The sequence below is a fragment of the Aotus nancymaae genome, unplaced genomic scaffold (genome assembly GCF_030222135.1).
Source record: "Aotus nancymaae isolate 86718 unplaced genomic scaffold, 86718_ANA_hifiasm-v0.15.2.pri h1tg000016l, whole genome shotgun sequence".
Lineage (NCBI taxonomy): Eukaryota > Metazoa > Chordata > Mammalia > Primates > Aotidae > Aotus > Aotus nancymaae.
This window is the reverse complement of record NW_026988428.1, coordinates 36321214-36340115: the sequence shown is the minus strand read 5'-3', so window position 1 is coordinate 36340115 and position 18902 is coordinate 36321214. Positions and strand designations below refer to the sequence as shown.

Here is an 18902-nt window from a genome sequence, read left to right as displayed (position 1 = left end):
CCCTGAGGCTAGGGCTTTGTGAAGAGTTATCTGGGGCTGGTGGGCCGCTCCATCTGCCCTTCTCCGTCCCTCGAATCTAGCCGCAGGCTCCCTGATGGGGCTGCCAACCATAACCCGATGAATAGGGTGACTCACACCTCAACTATTGCTCCCACTTTTTGTGCTGAACAAGCATGAGGTAGAAGGGCTGCGAAGTTGAGGCCACTAAAGCTTTCTTTCTCTCCTGGAGGGGCCTGGGGGCTGGGGTGGCACGTGCAGCCTACTTGTTAGTGGACTCAGATGCAGAACATCCTCAGGATGAGGGCAAGGGGAGAATAGGAATGGAGGGAAGCCTAAGGAATAAAGAATCCTAAATGCTGGATTAAATCCTAAATCCTAAACACAGAGAGTACCCAGTGTGAAGGGGACAAGAGACTTGTCCTATAGACATGGACCACCCAGAGACCAAAGCAGATGGACAGGACTGTGGGACTCAGCAAAGGGCTGGGGAATTCAAATTAATATATGTGAATATAAATGCCCATCGATGATAGACTGGACAGGGAAAATGTGGCACATATACACCATGGAATATTATGCAGCCATCAAAAACAATGAGTTTGCGTCCTCTGTAGGGACATGGATGAACCTGGAAACCATCATTCTCAGCAAACTGACACAAGAATACAAAATCAAACACCACATGTTCTCACTCACAGGTGGGGGTTGAACAATGAGAACACATGGACACAGGGAGGGGAGCAGTACACACTGGGGTCTGTTGGGGGGAAATAGGGGAGGGACAGCGGTGGGTGGGGAGTTGGGGAGAGATAGCATGGGGAGAAATGCCACATATAGGTGAAGGGGAGGAAGGCAGCAAATCACACTGCCACATATGCACCTATGCAACAATCTTGCATGTTCTTTGCATGTACCCCAAAACCTAAAATGCAATAAAAAAAATGTAAACATATATGTGAATATATATATACACACACACACACAAACACACACACACACATTCTATGATGTATAATGTGTAGATATAGGTTGGTGCAAAGGTAACCTTGTCATGGTGGGCTTTACATAACAATCTGGGGAAGGAGTGGAGGAAAAGGATTTTCTGTCTGTCAATTCAATCGAAACAAATATCTGCTGACCACTTTGAGTGCCCAAGGCTGGGCTGAAAGTGTGGGCCCTGCAGAGGTGTTCCCTAACCTTGGAGACTGTCCTGTTGGGGGAGACCTAGAGGATACGTGCAAATGCTGTTCTATTGAACATGATCTGTTTATTATGCTCTATTAACTGTATCTCCTACTAAAGCCATACAGATTGGAGTGGAGGCTCCTAGAAGGAATCCCAGGCTGGGATGGCAGGATTTGCCTAACCCTTGTTCCATGAACTGATACCAGCCCCTCCCTGATGTCTGTGAAGGGCTTCTCCATGTATGAAGCACTGCCTGGGTCATATATTCCCTGCACAGCTCTGCAAGGGAGGCCAGGGCGGCGCCTTACTGTCCTTTCTCTGATGGGGAGAGCAGCAGGGCCAGGCCTGCACTGTCTTCTGCTGACGAGGAAAGCAGTGCCCAGAGGAGAAGCGGAGCAACATGTCCCACCAAGCCTGGGAACTGCCTCTGTGGGGTGCCCAGCAGAAAAGCTCCATAGTGAGCTTAAAACAATCCCTCCCTTCCTGCCACAGTGAAATTCCAGGCTGGGGTGGGACTCTCCCGAGCTGCAGTGGTGTTGGTGCTTGGCTCCCCACTGGGAACGGTTCCATCATCTATACCTGCTCAGGTCTGGCATTGAGGGAAGGGATGCCCTGCTTGCTCACGGGAGGATTCCCACGAAGCTAGGACAGAAGGGTGCCACTTCTTCCCCCGCGGAACACCTACACGCTCCCTGCCTCAGTTACTTGTCACATACTCACCGTTGGTCCCTGGCACATGGATCTGAGTTTGGCATAGTTTAGCAATCCTCAGACTAGCCAGAACACATTCCCCCTCGGCCAAGTCCTCTTTCTTCACAACACAGCTGGGAGGAGAATGAATGGGGAGAAGAGAATGTCCCAGTGTCTCAGGAGGGTTGGGGCTTCCCCGAGGGCAGTGAGGCCTGTTCCTGGGACCTGTGAGTTTGTGTGATGGTGGGGACGTACCCTGACAGTGATCTTCCAGTGGAGAGGGAGCATCCTGCTACAAGTCCCCAGACACTTGCTTCAAGCTTGGACCTGTTCCGTTCTATCAGGAGCCGAGGGTCCCCTGGTATGTCTCAGGCCTCCAGGACACTCACATCTGTTCCCCAAAAAGTAACAAAGTGTGAAAATGATGAATTCAGCACAATTCATCTCTGAGGGTCTCAGAAATGCTCCAGCCAGGGAGGCCACCCAAATCTCATTGCTCAAGACCTGTAAGACCAGCTCCTGCCATGGGTCTGCCTGCCGGGATTGACCTGTCAGCTGCTTTCTCTTTGCAGCCCTCTGGTGAGAAGTCACTGTTTCTGCTGATCCTCAGCACCAGGGAATCATTTTCCCACAGCCTTGGCTTCCTTGTGGCCAACCGCAGGCCCTGGCGAGGGATTCCCGAGCCTGGGTTGGGTCCTGTTCTTCTACTCTTGAGAACACAGCCCCTCCTCCCTGAAACTTTGAACCCACCCCCATTGCATCCCTACCTCCAGCTCTGGCCCACTGGGGGCCCCCACAGCTCTGAATGGCCCAAGCATCGTCCTGCCTGAGAGCCCTGCTTCTACTTGGGGGACAGCAGAAAGGAGGCCCCACTCAGATCTGCTGCCAGGAAGAGTGGGTGTGGTTTAAAACAGATGTATGCTAAAACTTCATGAGAAACCCCCTTTCCTCCACCTGGTGCCACAATCCCACAGACAAGTTTTGCAGAGGGGAGTTCACAGGGCCCTCCCTAAAACAACCTGCGGATTGTCATGCCAGCTGCCTGGGCCCACAGGCCTGCTCCAGCTAGCCTTTCTGGCAGGACAATCTACAGACTTTGAATCCCGTTTTCCATTGCCCTGGCCCCGAAGGAGACTTTGGGCTGCAGCATAGAGAAAGCAGAGCAAGTCCCGCTGCTTGGAACAGGGTGGTTCGCCGTTATAACAGGCCGTCTGGCTCTCAACATGTTCCTGATGAGATTAGAAGCTCCTGCAGGTATGTGTTTGTGGCGGCCTTCAGCCTGTATCAACACATACGATGACTCATTTCTTCCCTAGTGGAATAGAGCTTGCTGGAACACACCTGGGGGGCTGGGGAGCTGGCAGATCAGCCCCCCCCGAAGAGAGAAGCGGCAGCCCATGAGTCTCAGGGCTTTTTTAAGGGATTGCATGGGATCCCTGAGATTGCTAAGCCCCCCACAGAGTCCCTCCCAGGTCAAAGAGCAAGGAAAAGTTCAAAAAGCAGAGAAAATGCTGAGTTAGGAGGAGCTATGGAATGATAAACCTGGCCCTAAAGAGGTCAAAGTGTTTTATAGGGGGTGCTGAGGGCTTCCTACATTCTCTGGCCTGAACCTTGCAGGCAGATCTGCCTGGTAGGCCCTGGGATAGCTGTGCTTTCCCTAAGAAAGCAATTGTGCAGAAAAGGATGGAACTCTATTTTCCCTCTAGCACATAACCAAGATATAACGCTACAGATTGCCTTTCCCAGAGGGGAAATCCCTGCAGCAACCCGATGCCTAGAAAAGTGTAAGAGCAGATCACTGTGGAGAATTGTTTGCCCCCCACTGATGGACAGCTTCCCCAAGCTGGAAGGGCAGATGCTCAGTGTGTACGTACTGGATGGTTACCAATACCCCTGGTCCTGTAAGAATCTCCAGGACGGCAGCCAAGCCAATGCCCCTTCACTTCCTGGCATCCCTCTTGGACTGCTCACAGCCCCCAGACTCTATGGTGAAGAGAGACTTGCTGGCAGCTTTGCCAACTTGCTGCCAAGAGATCAGTGCTGCAAGGCAAGGTTATTTCTAACTGAGCAGAGCCTGCCAGGAAGAAAGCGTGTGCACCCCACACCACTGTGCAGGTGTGACGAGTGAGCTCACAGCTGCCCCCCAGGCATGCCCAGCCCACTTAATCATTCACAGCTCGACAGCTCTCTCGCCCAGCCCAGTTCTTAAGGGGATAAAAAGGGGGCATCGCTGTTCCTGGGTAACAGAGCCACCTTCTGCGTCCTGCTGAGCTCTGTTCTCTCTAGCACCTCACAACCCACTAGTGCCGGGTTCTTCTGCTCCACCAGGAACAAGCCACCATGTCTCGCCAGTCAAGTGTGTCCTTCCGGAGTGGGGGCAGTCGTAGCTTCAGCACCGCCTCTGCCATCACCCCGTCTGTCTCCCGCACCAGTTTCACCTCTGTGTCCCGGTCCGGGGGTGGCGGTGGTGGTGGCTTCGGTAGGGTCAGCCTTGGGGGTGCTTGTGGAGTGGGTGGCTATGGCAGCCGGAGCCTCTACAATCTGGGGGGCTCCAAGAGGATATCCATCAGCACTAGTGGTGGCAGCTTCAGGAACCGATTTGGTGCCAGTGCTGGAGGCGGCTACGGCTTTGGAGGCAGTGCCGGTGGTGGATTCGGTTTCGGCGGTGGAGCTGGTGGTGGCTTTGGGCTCGGTGGTGGAGCTGGCTTTGGAGGTGGCTTCGGTGGCCCTGGCTTTCCTGTCTGCCCCCCTGGAGGTATCCAAGAGGTCACCGTCAACCAGAGTCTCCTGACTCCCCTCAACCTGCAAATCGACCCCACCATCCAGCGGGTGAGGACTGAGGAGCGTGAGCAGATCAAGACCCTCAACAACAAGTTCGCCTCCTTCATCGACAAGGTGAGCCGTGAGCCTTTGTAAAAAATCACTGTCAGTCTGAAATAAATGCCAAAGAGAGAGGAAGAGGGAAGATGTTTTGGCTTTGTGCAAATAGATTCATACTTGTACAGTTCTGTGTTTCTATTTGTTCCTGTGCCCTGGAGTTGTAGACATTTTCTGAGTTAGACTGGCAGCTTGGAAGGGAGAGTTATTTCTTCCCATTCAGAGGTTAGCTCACAAGGGCCTCTTGACAACTGTGGGACAGAGAGATGAATTCCGTGCCATTTATAGTGGGGCAGACTGCACGGAAGGTAGACAAGTGCATGAGTGGCAGCCTGAGTGCCTTTGCAGCCACCACTGAGCTGGGACACGCTCCAAGCAGCATCCTAGTGCTCTCTGTGCCCTGGATAGGTGTCCTGTCTCCCCTGGAAAAGTGAGGTTGGGTGCCTCAGTCTGCACCTCCCCTCCGGGGGCCCAGGGCAAGGCACAGTGCACAGGAAAGGTTTAGGGGGACAGAATGAGGTGGGAGGCACCTTAGTGAATTGATCCTAGAACATGAATTCCAAGTTTCTCTATCTTCAAATTCTGCTCCCCTCCAGGTGCGGTTCCTGGAGCAGCAGAACAAGGTTCTGGACACCAAGTGGACCCTGCTGCAGGAGCAGGGCACCAAGACCGTGAGGCAGAGCCTGGAGCCGTTGTTTGAACAGTACATCAACAACCTCAGGAGGCAGCTGGACAGCATCGTCGGGGAACGCGGCCGCCTGGACTCGGAGCTGAGAAACATGCAGGACCTGGTGGAGGACTTCAAGAACAAGTGAGTTGGAGTGGGGAGTGGACACAGGGGAGGGGGGTGTCTTCTTGGCACTAGATGGGCTTCACAACCAGTCTTCTACCATGCCTTCCTGGGGGCCTGGGAAGATATGCCTTCCATGGACACCTACAGTACTAAAAACAAACAAACAAATACACAAGCCAGGCTCACGTTTAGAAAGTTCCAGCCCCAGACTCAGGCCCTCTGCAAGGAACTTAGCCAACAGCCAGAGCAACATGCTCTGTGCCCTTGGCACTATCTGGTGAAATCTGCCCTCATGGAAGGCTTAGTCTCTGGGGCTTTCCTGGCTCATACATGGGCCTTTGGATGGATTTGTCTCAAAGCAGGAACTGGTGACATAACCCAGCTTGGTGGCTCAGATAATTTCCTTAGTCTTATGAACCAGTAGCTAGGCTGTTAGATTTAATTTTGTTTCTTTTTTTCTTTTTTTTAAAAAAAGGCTCTGAAATCTCAAAAAAAGAACACTAGAGAAATTGACTAGATAATGGAGTTGGGGAGAAACAGCACAGCTTTTCTGCAGGAATCTGCTCAAAGCAACTGAATTACAGCAATAATAGAATTGGTAGATGGTAGGCAGTTACAGAGAAAGCAGCATTTTAATGGGGAAGGACCTTGGCCAGAGGCCCATGCTACTAGTGACTCCTCCCTCTCTGCCTATGAGAAGTGAGAAGCCCCTTCCCACTGCAAAAGTAGGCTCACAGTTGACTGAGTAAAAAAGACCCCTTACCTGTTGCTCAACCTCTGACAAACACTTCCCACCTTTTTCACCACCAGGTATGAGGATGAAATCAACAAGCGTACCACTGCGGAGAATGAGTTTGTGATGCTGAAGAAGGTGTGTGTGGGTGAGAGAGAACCAACAGCCTGTAGCTATGCTCTCTGAGCATGGAGCTCACTTAGGTAGGGTGACAGAGTATGCAGTGCCAACCATCCCCATTTCCCCAGGATGTAGACGCTGCCTACATGAACAAGGTGGAGCTGGAGGCCAAGGTTGATGCACTGATGGATGAGATCAACTTCATGAAGATGTTCTTTGATGCGGTAAGAAATTTATCTAAATTTTTCACATGGGTGGGTTTTTTCCCCTCAAGTTGTCATATCCCAATGAGTGGAAGATTTGAATGGAACGGACATTAAATAACACAGAACCAGATGACAGACTTCAAATCTCCCTGCAGGAGCTGTCCCAGATGCAGACACATGTCTCTGACACCTCCGTGGTCCTCTCCATGGACAACAACCGCAACCTGGACCTGGACAGCATCATCGCCGAGGTCAAGGCCCAGTATGAAGAGATCGCCAACCGCAGCCGGACTGAAGCTGAGTCCTGGTACCAGACCAAGGTGGGTGCTGTGGTGACTGTCTCCTGGGTGAGGGGATAGACCCGTGTCTAGGATTCTAGGCCATGACGACACTAAGGATGTGGCTCCCGGAACTTGCTGAGGCCCATTGGGATGCTTTATAGGTACGGCCCTGTAGACATTTTCCATCTAAACCCAAGGACCTGAAAAAGAATCTCACTCTGAATCTCACAACGTGTCTCCAGGAGAGCACAGGCACTAGACTAGCTCCACCTTGGGAGAGCCTGAACCAACCCCAGACTACTTGCTGCCTCTTAGTACTCACTGCCTGTGAACCTGGGAAAGTTCCTCCCATTCTCACATGAACAGAATCTCTTCTCTTTTCTGGCGGCATCAGTACGAGGAGCTGCAGCAGACAGCTGGCCGGCACGGCGATGACCTCCGCAACACCAAGCATGAGATCTCTGAGATGAACCGGATGATCCAGAGGCTGAGAGCTGAGATTGACAACGTCAAGAAACAGGTAGGCTGATGTTGAAAGAGAGCAAGGAAGGGGCCTGAGCTCTGAAAGGGACACCTGTTTTGTTTTTTTTATTATACTTTTGCTAATCACACGCAGCTAGATCTAGTACCAGCGTTTCAATGTCCTGCCACCCACGATGACCAGTACCAATGTGCTGGTTTCTCTCTGGGGTTCATGATAGTTTAGTTTGCCTGACCCGGAATCTCAGAAGGAGACACCTCAGGCCCAGCTCAGCTACCCAAGCATCCCCACCCTCCTCCTTTCCATCTGTAGTGCGCCAACCTGCAGAATGCCATTGCGGATGCTGAGCAGCGTGGGGAGATGGCGCTCAAGGACGCCAGGAACAAGCTGGCCGAGCTGGAGGAGGCCCTGCAGAAGGCCAAGCAGGACATGGCCCGGCTGCTGCGTGAGTACCAGGAGCTCATGAACACCAAGCTGGCCCTGGACGTGGAGATCGCCACCTACCGCAAGCTGCTGGAGGGCGAGGAGTGCAGGTGAGCAGACAGCATGAACTCAAGATGGCCCTCAGTTGATAAAGCGAAGTTGCTCCACTGTGGGGTGTACAACGCATATACATGTGATCAGTGACTTGTGCATGATGACGACACATCACCAATACTATTTCAAGCTGACTCATGGCCATATAGCTGACCTCAACTCACTTTTCTGGTCTCTTTTCCCCCACCTGGGCACTGCCTCTCCTCCAAGCACCTGAGCAACTCAGCAGCAAACATGTCTTGACCCTTGCGCCTTTTCTGCTTTTGCCCCTGTTCTTCTCTCAGCCTCAATATCCACGTCATGCCCATCTCCATTCACCCTTGTCCTCTAGTACCTCTTCCTTCAGGAGGCCTTTCATGTTTACCCCAGATGAGTTAAACTCACCTCCCTTTGGGTTGTCAAACTCCTGTTTGCTTCGACCTCAACACTGCCCATTGCCTACTTTCTGTTTGAGGAATTTCTGTCTGCGCCAAGTTCTCTCACAGAATGTAACTTCTACGAGGCAAAAACTGCTTTCGACATAATCATATTTCCCACAATCTCTTGTGCTTTACTTAAAATGGGTGGAGGAGAATGTGAATTATAATTTTTCCTGACAGCTTGTTTCTAGGTCAATCCCTCTTCATTGGAAAGTCCCTCTGGAGAGTTCTCCCTTTCTTTAACTTAAGCAGCCTTTGGGCGTACAGACACCTGGCTTATGGAATGAACTCTAATCATGAGGATGGGAGTTACCTACATAGACTAATGCTGTCTTTTTGGGAGCTATTAACCCTTAATTCAACTTTTCCCCTTTCAGGCTTAGTGGAGAAGGAGTTGGACCAGTCAACATCTGTAAGTAGCTTTGAACAGACATTAACAATGACAATAATATGGGATATATTTAGTGCCTACTCAGAATTCTGCTGTTTCTATATCCAAACCTTTCCCATCCCAGCATATGGTTATTTACAATAATACACTTAGTAAGGTGTGGGTGGTGGAGGGGAGGGGCAGATTGAGACAGGAAGCAATGTGGCTCATGTCTCATCTCTTCAAGGATAAACCATGCATCCTACAGATCTTGGACCCTGTCCCTTGCCTTGCCCCTAGTACCTAGCTTCCCCCAGTACCTAGCTCACCTCAGTACCTAGCTCCCTCAGTACCTAGCTCCCCTTAGCACCTAGCTCCCCTCAGTACCTAGCTCCCTCAGTATCTAACTTCCCCCAGTACCTAGCTCCCCTCAGTACCTAGCTCCCTCAGTACTTAGCTCCCTGTAGTACCCAGCTCCCCTCAGTACCTGGATCCCCAAAGTACCTAGCACCTTGCCTCTTGCGCTCACCCACTTTTTTAGGGACCTTAACTAAATGACAGTTTTTCTGTGCCTTGCTTGCTACTCTGTAAAGGGGCCCCGTACAGTGCTCCAACACCAGCAGGATCAAATAAGTGGGCCATGCTGGGTCACCCTGGCAGATGGTCTCACTGAGTCCTCTCTCCTTTCCCTGCAGCTGTTGTCACAAGCAGCGTCTCCTCTGGATATGGTGGCGGCAGTGGCCTCGGTGGAGGTCTTGGCGGCGGCCTCGGTGGAGGTCTTGGCGGTGGTCTTGGAGGTGGCAGTACAAGCTACTACTCCAGCAGCAGTGGGGGTGTTGGCCTAGGCGGTGGGCTCAGTGTGGGGGGCTCTGGCTTCAGTGCAGGCAGCGGCCGAGGCATGGGGATAGGCTTTGGCAGTGGCGGGGGTAGCGGCTCCAGCGTCAAATTTGTCTCCACCACCTCCTCCTCCCGGAAAAGCTTCAAGAGCTAAGAGCCTGCTGCAAGTCACTGCCTCCCAAGGGCGGCAACCCGGCCCATGGAGACTGCCTCTTCCAGGCTGTTGCTCCAGCCCTTTTTTTCCCTTTTCCTGGAGAGTAGTCTAGACCAAGCCGATTACAGAACCAAATTCTTTGGTTTCCAGGAGAGCCCAATTCCCAGCCCCTGGTCTCCCTTGCCAAGTATTCTATATTCTGCTTCAAATCAGCCTTTAGGTTTCCCACAGCATGGTCCCTGATGACACGAGAACTCAAAGTTTTCCCAAATCTAAATCATCAAAACAGAATCCCCACCCCAATCCCAAATTTGGTTCTGGTTCTAACTACCTCCAGAGTCTGTTCAATAAAATGCTTTTATAATATAAGCTGGTGTGCAGAATTGTTTTTTCTAGGTTCACAATCAGCCTACAGATACCATGAGGTTCAATCTACCCAGATGTGATTGGTTCTTTTGATGATCCACAGGGAGAATGAGATAACATTTAAGGGAAAGTGACTGTCAAGGGTGGCTCAGAGACTCCAAGGAGCACAGAGATTGTAACATCTCTACAATGAAGGAGTCTCTGGAGGCATTAATGATGGGAGTGTGCATTGTACTGCTATTTAGACAGATTTTAGAGCCTTTTGTCGAAGAAGGACCTATGCAAGGTGGGATGATTTGCAAGTAGCAGCATATATGGGCTTAAGTAACATTTGCAAATGAAGAATATGTTGCCTTCAGAACCTCAAAAGACCTAAAAGATGTTGGGCCTATTTTAATATTGTGGGTGCTAAGATGCTCAATAGCTGCTTTTTTGACAGTGTCAGGGATGGAGTAGCTCTTGGTTTACCAAATAATTTCTGAAATTTAATGGAGGTGGCAGGACTTTCCATGACCTGTGGGACAATGGCACATCCTTTTTTTTCTGAGCTCCTTGGTATCTGTATGTCCCAAATGAGTGTATCAAATGCATCTCTTTGGAGGAGGATTCATCAATGTTAATTATATCTGTGCTCCTGGAGGAGAAAGTCAGATGTAGTTAAGAACTTAACTGCAAAAATTGCATGCTATGGCAGGGATGCTGAGGTACTGCCTGAGTATCTGGGAAAGCTGTGTCGTGCTCCCTTGGGGGTGAAGTAAGTTGTGACTGAGAGGCTGTTGCAATGGGCACTCAACAGAATATTATTAGCCAAATCTGTAAGAAGAAAATATCTACCAGCTACTGATTGGATAAGTCAATAATTTCCGTAATACTGGATATGGAGCCTTAGTAGGTGTGACCATGACATTGTTGGTTGTGGTAATCCACTGTGAGGCATCATTCATTTTTCCCAAGTTTAAAAATAGGTCAAATTAGGTTGTTGATGGAAAAAAAAACAATAGATATAACCAACTCTTCTCTAAATAGATCCTATTTAATGGGATTCACTCCTTGAAGGTCCTGTTTTAATTTACATTAGGGCATATTAACTATTTTAACTAGGGATTGGGGAGGCCCAAGGTGTCCCATTTTGTCAAACCAATTTATAAATGACAAGGACTTGATTTAATTTTAATTTATGACTTATTGGGTCAAACTGTCCATGCCCACCATGGGAGACTTTAGAGGATGCTATGATCATGGGAAATTTAAGCAAGTCAGTAGTTTTGCTAATTAAGGTGAGGCATACCTGTTTGTTCTGTATTTTGTGTTTAATAACTTCCCTGATATTACAGGGATACCTTGTTTAAATTTAATAGGATCCCCAGGTATAAATATAATTTGAGCTTCAGTATGGATTAAGGGTATGAAGAATTGTCAATTATTGTATTTCAGCAGATGTGAAAGTACATTCAGAGTTTATGTGGTGGAGACACCAAGATAATCTGCACACCTTTTTACCTTTTAGGTGTATAAATTATTTTAGTGAGTTTTGGATTTCCATTGCATCGAATTATGAACCTTTGTTTTAATTTTTTGTTTCTTCTCCCTGTTTCCAGGTTTCTCTCTCTCTCTCTCTGTCTCTCTCTCTGTCTCTCTGTCTCTCTCTCTCTTTTGTGGTTTCTGAATATAATTTGGCAGGAGAGTCTCTGCTCATATTTATACGTTTATTCCTCCAAAGAGCCTCAAGGTTCAAAGCCTCCCCCATGGAAATAGTTGAATTAACCCTTAGGCTGTGCCATGTGCATTTTTCCCTATAACACAGAAGATGAGGATCTTTTCTGGTAACAAAGGCATAGGTGGTGGCAGCAGCAGCAGCAATAGCAGCCAAGGCATCGTACAGGGCTCTAGTAAGCCATCTGTTTTTAGGAGCGTGGCTTCAACATGCCACATAGTAACTGCTCTTCTTCCACATGAGTGACCACCTGAAGGGAACACATATTAGTCTTTTCCCTGAGAACTCCACAGAATGAGGGCCAGCACCTGCTTGATACACACAACCAATAGTCATGGGGTAAAAGCCCTGAGCTTAGCATCAGTCCCAGTTTACGCTGGAATCAAGAAACACAATTCAATATGGGACATAAAGATAGATCTGGGCCGAGGAATATGACCTAGGGCCTCCTCAAGGAGGGTCCCAACCCCTTACTTCTTTTCCCCAAATGCCAATTTTTGACACTTCTGACTTGGGTCAGTTAAATCCATAACAGAGGCTTAGCAGAACTCAGCAAATGCAGTGCAAAGCAACACAGCTCAAAGTCCAAGTTTGCCAGCAGGCAGCAGCACAACTCAAAGAGCCCACTAGTCAGAAGCAGCAGCCCAGAGTCAGACAGCAGAGGCAGACTACAAGCCAAAGCAAGAAAGGAAAGGTGGGAGCAGTCATCACTCAGACATCTAGCAGGATCACAGTGCCAATCATCATGACCACCTTCCAGAGGCAAGATGGACAATCACCCACGATTTTTTGTAGCTATTGAGACTAATGACATCACAAACACACACACACATGCACGCATGCACACACACACACACACTCCAAGAGGGGATGAATAGGTATTTAACTCAAATAATAAGGCGTTCTGAGGAAAGCAAGGCAAGACTTCCAAGCCATTCCAAAAGTAGCCTGGGTGAGCAGGGTTTTTATGGCATCAGTTTTTTTATGATTGTTAGGGGTGGGGCCTGAATGTGGTTTGAAGTTGCAAGTTGCTATCAGTGCCAAAGGAAGGAACACCTGGGTTTTCTTAACAGTTTTTCAAGGTATGAGCATAAGAGGAGAGGGAGGAAAGGGGCTTGCTTAGAAGTTATCAGCAGTCAAACATCAGTGCAGTCAAGATGGTTTAACATTTTAAAAATCATGTAATACACAAAATTAATAGAATAAAGGGAGAGAAATCAAATGGCCACCAAAAAACCAAAAAAATTATACTTAATAGTAAATGAAATTTTCCACTGAGCAAGAAGAGGGTAAGGATAACTATTATCACCACAATTATTCAACTTTATACTGGAGATCTTAGCCATTGCAATAAGGCAAGACAAAGAAACAAGCATCTTAAAGATCAGAAGGAAAGCAAACTGCAGATGCTCACATATGACATAACTGTGTATACAGAAAATCAAAATAATCTACAAACTACTAGAATTAATAAGTGAGTTTATCAAGGTCACCAAAAAATCAACATACAAAAATTAATTATATTTTTGTAACTAGAAAACGACAATTAGGAAATGGAATTTGAAAGATATTTTTAGAAGCATTAAAAAATCTAATACCTAGAAATAACCAAACATTGAAGACAATCTTTATTTTGTATAAGACAAAAAACTAAAATGATCCTATTGAAAATATTAAAGAAGACCTAATAAACAAAGGTATATAATATCTTCGTGGATTGGAAAACTTAATATTGTAAATACATCAATTTCTCCCAATTGAACTATGGGTTTACTGCAATTTCAATCAAATTTTAGTAGATGTTTTGTGGAAATTGATAAATCTATTCTAAAATTTGTATTGAAATGCTATGATTTGAATGTGTTGCCTCCAAAATTGGAATGGTATTAAGAAATGGCACCTTCAAGAGGTTAGAGGCTTCACATAGGTTTCAGTTAGGTTGCTTTTCTGTGAGGAGATAGCATTCCTTCCCTCCAGAGGATGTAGCCCTCATCAGACAACCAAATCTATCAGTGTCTTGATCCTAAACTTCCCAGCCTCCAGAATAGTGAGAAACAAATTTTTGTTTTTTTAAACTACCCAGTCTCAGCTATTCCATGATAGCAGCAAAAAACAAACTAAGACAGGAAATGAAAAGGAGCTAAAATAGTTGAAACAACCTTAAAAAAAGAACAGCTGTTACACTGTTGGTGGTAATGTAAATTAGTTTAACCATTGCGGAAGACAATGTGATGAGTGTTCAAAGACCTAGAATCAGAAACGTCATTTGACCCAGGAATCTCATTACTGGGTATATACCCAAAAGAATATAAATTATTCTTTTATAAGGATACATGCACGTGTATGTTTACTGCAGCTCTATTCCCAATAGCAAAGACATGAAACCAACCTAAATGCCCAACAATGACAGACTGGTAAAAGAAAAAGTGATATGTATACACCACAGAATACTATGCAGCCATAAAAAGGAATGAAATCATGACCTTTGAAGGGACATGGATGGAGCTGGAAGCTGTTATCCTCAGCAAACTAATGCAGGAACAGAAAACCAAATACCACATCTTCCCACTTATAAGTGGGAGCTGAACAGTGAGAAAACACAGAGAGAGAGGGGAACAACACATGTTGGGGCCTGTCAAAGGGGCTGGGCGGGAGGAAGAGCATCAGGATAAACAGCCAATGCATGTGGGGCATAAAACCTAGGTGATGGGTTGATAGATGCAGCAAACCACCATGGCACATGTTTACCTATATAACAAATCTGCAGATTCTGCACATGTATCCCAGACCTTAAAATTAAATTAAAATTAATTTAATTTTTAAAAAAGATGAACAAAGTTGGAAGACTTATAGTTCCAGATACTGAACTTATTATAAAGTTATAGTAATTAAGAAAGTGTGGTACTGGGGAAATGATTGGCAAATGGACCTATGAGATAGTATATAAAATCTAGAAGCAAACTACATATTGACTCAATTGATTTACAACAAAGGTACCATTACAGTGCAATAGAGAAAGGATAGTCTTTTCAATAAATGGTGCAGGATTAGTTGGCTGCCTATATGGGAAAATGTGTTGTGATTTCTACTTCATACCATAGACAAAAATCAATTTCAGTTGTATTATAGTCCTATATGTGAACGGTAAAACAATAATTTATTCAGAAGAAAACAGAAGATATCTTTATGGCCTGAGGGTAGGCAAAGATTTCTTAAACAGGATAAAAAAAAGCTTACCTTAAAAAAATTGATAAACTTTTGCTCACAAAACAACATGAAGAGAGCAAAACAATAAGCCACAGCCCTGGAAAATTTTGTATATATATAAATGTCATTTATATATATGAAATTGTATTCAGAATATACAAAGTACTACAAAACACTACCCACAACCACATTCCTCTCAAGTGTACTTAGGACATTCACAAAGGTAAGTGATATGCTAAGCCGTAAAACAGTCCCAATACACTTCAAAATACTGAAAACATACTGACTATGTTCTATGATCATGGCATATTAAATTAGAAATCAGCAAGAAAATATATCTCAAAAATTCAAAAATATTTAGAAATGGAACAAAACTTCTAAGCAGCCTATGGGTTAGTTAAGGGGGATGATTTGGAGGAAAGGTCTTAAGCTTGGTCCTTGTCTATTGTCGGCACCTTACAGGAGAAATTCAAAGCAGTAGCCCAATGACCTGTGCTCTTGTCTGTGGTTCCAGATAAAGGCAGAATGACTTTATAGACATGGTTGCCAGACTTAGCAAACAAAAATATAGGATGTGCAGTTCAGACTGAATTTCAGATAAACGATGAATAATTTTCAGTATAAGTATGTTCCATGCAGCATGTGGAACGTGCCTACTCTATATTTTTTTTTTTTGTTAATCTGAAATGTAAATTTAACTGGGCATTTTCTCTTTTTTCTGAACAACACTGTTCACAAGTGACTGGGATGGCAATGCCTGCTCCAAGTCTCAAGCCAGCTGGCATCTAGTTGGCCTCTCAGAGCTGGGTAAGGGTCTGGGCTTCACTCAAGGCTGGTGAGGCACCCTGCCAGCAGCCTGCTGTCCTGGAGCTTTTCAGCTGGGTGGGAGAACAGACTTTGCCTGGCACACTGGGAAATTGTCCTAACAGCTTTTGGGGCTTGTACAACATTGGCGATCGTCCAGCCAGAGTGTCCTACAGAATCACACAATGTTGACCGACAGAGTAGGGTGTGGAGCACGGTGAGTTGTCGGTGTAGAATGGGGCAGTTCCCCGAAGATAAGGAATGTTTGTGGGGTGAGAATGTTTCTAAACCAGCACATGGTCAGCAATGCAATCTGACAGAAAATGTTCATATTCTCAATCTGCTTTACTCAACGGAACAAAAGAAGGCAAAGAGAGCAGAGAAAAGCAGTGCAAAAATGCAGACTGCATCAGAGGGTACGTCACACGCCATTCAGAGACACTGCAAGAGAAGATAAGGACAACTTATTTTTCGGACGGGAACTCCTGAGAGTAGCTATGATGGGCAGGACTGTTGCTAATTGAATACATGACTCCTCCTCTGCAGCTGGACCCAGATTGAGCTTCAGATTTTAGGGGGGCATATGTCATTTTCATCTCAGAATTATGGCAGACTCATATATCTGTAATAAGATGGGAGCATGAGAAGGACGTTTGCATATCTGTGTGACAATGACCATTGATCTTTTGATGGTGATCCATGGGAGCTCAGTGGAGCAGGTATCACCAGAGAGGGGAAACAAAGGTTAGAAAACCTCAGCTCTAACTTAGAGAGCAAGAGAGATCAGAGGGACTTTTAGTTTGGGGCGTGGCACATCAGGAGGTTGAAAGTCATCACTACATTCTGACAAAAAGTAAAAAACTGAACAAATGAAAAGAAGCAACTCTTCTTCATCTGTCAGAGAACTGAGGTTACAGGGCAAGCCACTGCCCCCCACCTGGAGAGTTAAAGAGGCAATTACAGAGAATCCCAACTTACTAGAGCAGAAATCTCCACAGGAACCAGAATTTGGGTAGAAAACCCTCAGTTGTAATTGATAAATTGCCGGAGGCTCTGTGTGGGTAAGTTTGAGTGTTGAAAATTCCAGGGGAGCCCAGTCTCAGAGAAAATGTTAGAAAAATCTCACACTTCCAGTAGGGGGAGCAGACAAAGAACCATTTTGAAATAGCCAGAGCATTCTGTTCTTAAGGCAGTCTGCCCTCAGGAAAAACTAACCACAGCCTAACCTGCTGAGGTTTTTTCAGAGCCTAGTCTACCTGGAGAAAGGAAATACCCAACTCTAGCTCCCTGTAGCTATGCTGTCCTTTCTTAAAGAGGTGAAAAAAGCACTTGTGAAGTTCACAGTCAAGAGGCACAGGCTCACCAAAAGACCGAGACCTAATCCTAATCGCAGGTCTACAGAATACCTCCTCTCACCTCATACCTCACCACTACATTATTAAAAGCTTATTTATCAGTTTCTTCCACCCATTTTCAACAAAAAACATTACAAAGCATACTTAAAGGCAAAAAACACAGTTTGAAAAGACAGAGGAAGTACCAGAACCACCCTCAGACACGGCAGGGATGTTGGAATTATTAGATCAGGAATGTAAAACAACCGTGATTAACCTGCTAAGAGCACAAATGAACAAAGTAGACAACATGCAAGAACAGATGGGTAATGAAAGCAGAGAGATAGAAATCCTAAGAATAAAAAAAATGCTAGAGATAAAAACACTATAACAGAAATGACGAACGCCTTTGGTGGACTCATTAGTAGACTAGACAGAGCTGACGTTAGAATCTGAACTTGAAGATATGTCAATAGAACTGTTTTTTCAATTCTTTCAAAACTGAAAAGCAAAAAGAAAAAAAGACAGAAAAAAAGAACAGAATATTCAAGAACTCTGAGGGCAACTAGAAAAGATGTAACTTATGTAAAGGAAATACTAGAAGAAGAAATAGAGAAAGGAACAAAAAAAAATTGGAGACAGTAATGACTGAGAATTTCCAAAAATTAATGTCAGGCATAAAAAGACATCTGTGTATATTATATTCAAACTGTAGAAAATGAAAGATAGAGAACAAAACATCTTGAAAGAAGCTATGGGGGAGAAACAGCGTATCTATAGTGGAGCAAAGACAAGGGTTACATCTCACTTCCTCGCGGAAACCATGTAAGCAAGAAAAGACTGGAGTGGAAATATTTACTGCTTGGCGAGGGAACACCAGCACCGAATTCTATGTCTTGCTAAATTATCCTTCAAAAGTGAAAAAAACATAAAGACTTTCTCAAGACAAACAAAAATTAATAGAATTTGTTGCCAGTAGTCCTGCCTTGCAAGAAATGTTAAAAGAAGCTCTTCATAGAGAAAGAAAATGATATAGGTCAGAAACTCGGATCTATATAAAGAAAGGAAAAACATTAGAGAAGAAATAAGATTTAACAGATAAATGTTCATTCAAAATAATAATAGCAACAATGTCTTCAATGTTTATACCTTATGTATAAGTCAAATGAATGACAGCAATAATACCTGAGAAGGAGGAATCAGCAATATGGTCACCCCTTGGTATATACCAGAGGTTGATTTGAGGACCCTGCACATATACCAAAATCCCAGCATACTCAGGTCCCACAGTCAGACCTGTAGAACCCTCTACATGAAAAGTTGGCCCTTCATAGTACTTGAATTTTACATCTCGTGAATTCTACATATATGTGGATCCATGAACTTCAAACCCATGTTGTTCAAGGATCAACTGTACTTGGTTATTACAAAGCACTTGCAATGCTCATGAGGCAGTATAGTGTTACTTGAAAGTAGACTTGGATTAGTTGTAAATGTATACTGCAAACTCTAGGGCAACCACTGGAAGAGGTAAAAAAAAAAAGAAAAACAAAATGTATAACCGATATACTAAAAAGGAGAGAAAATAGAATCATATAAAATGCACAGTTAAAACCACAAAAGGTGAAAAAAGAGTGAGAGGCAAACAAGGAAGAAAGAACAAGGGCAATAACTAGAAAACAGTAAGAAATATGGTAGATATTAATCTAAATATATCAATAACAACTTTAAATGATGATGGTCTAAATGTACCAATTTAAAGATATAGATTGTCAGAATGCATCAAAAATCAAA

At 45.5% G+C, this 18902-nt stretch overlaps 1 protein-coding gene across 2 annotated transcripts; it reads left to right on the top strand.

Annotated features, from left to right (window-relative positions):
- The first annotated feature begins 4117 nt into the window (after window positions 1–4117).
- Window positions 4118–10052, top strand: KRT5 (keratin 5). Of its 2 annotated transcripts, XM_012450257.2 has the most exons (10): window positions 4216–4552; window positions 4589–4770; window positions 5349–5563; window positions 6356–6416; window positions 6527–6622; window positions 6760–6924; window positions 7280–7405; window positions 7679–7899; window positions 8700–8734; window positions 9388–9974. In XM_012450257.2, the coding sequence occupies exons 1-10, from the start codon at window positions 4216–4218 to the stop codon at window positions 9681–9683; spliced, it is 1734 nt and encodes a 577-aa protein (XP_012305680.1). In that variant the 3' UTR covers window positions 9684–9974. The 2 variants fall into 2 exon arrangements, with proteins under 2 accessions (XP_012305679.1, XP_012305680.1); XM_012450256.2 differs by having other exon boundaries at window positions 4118–4770; window positions 9388–10052.
- The last annotated feature ends 8850 nt before the right edge of the window (window positions 10053–18902 follow it).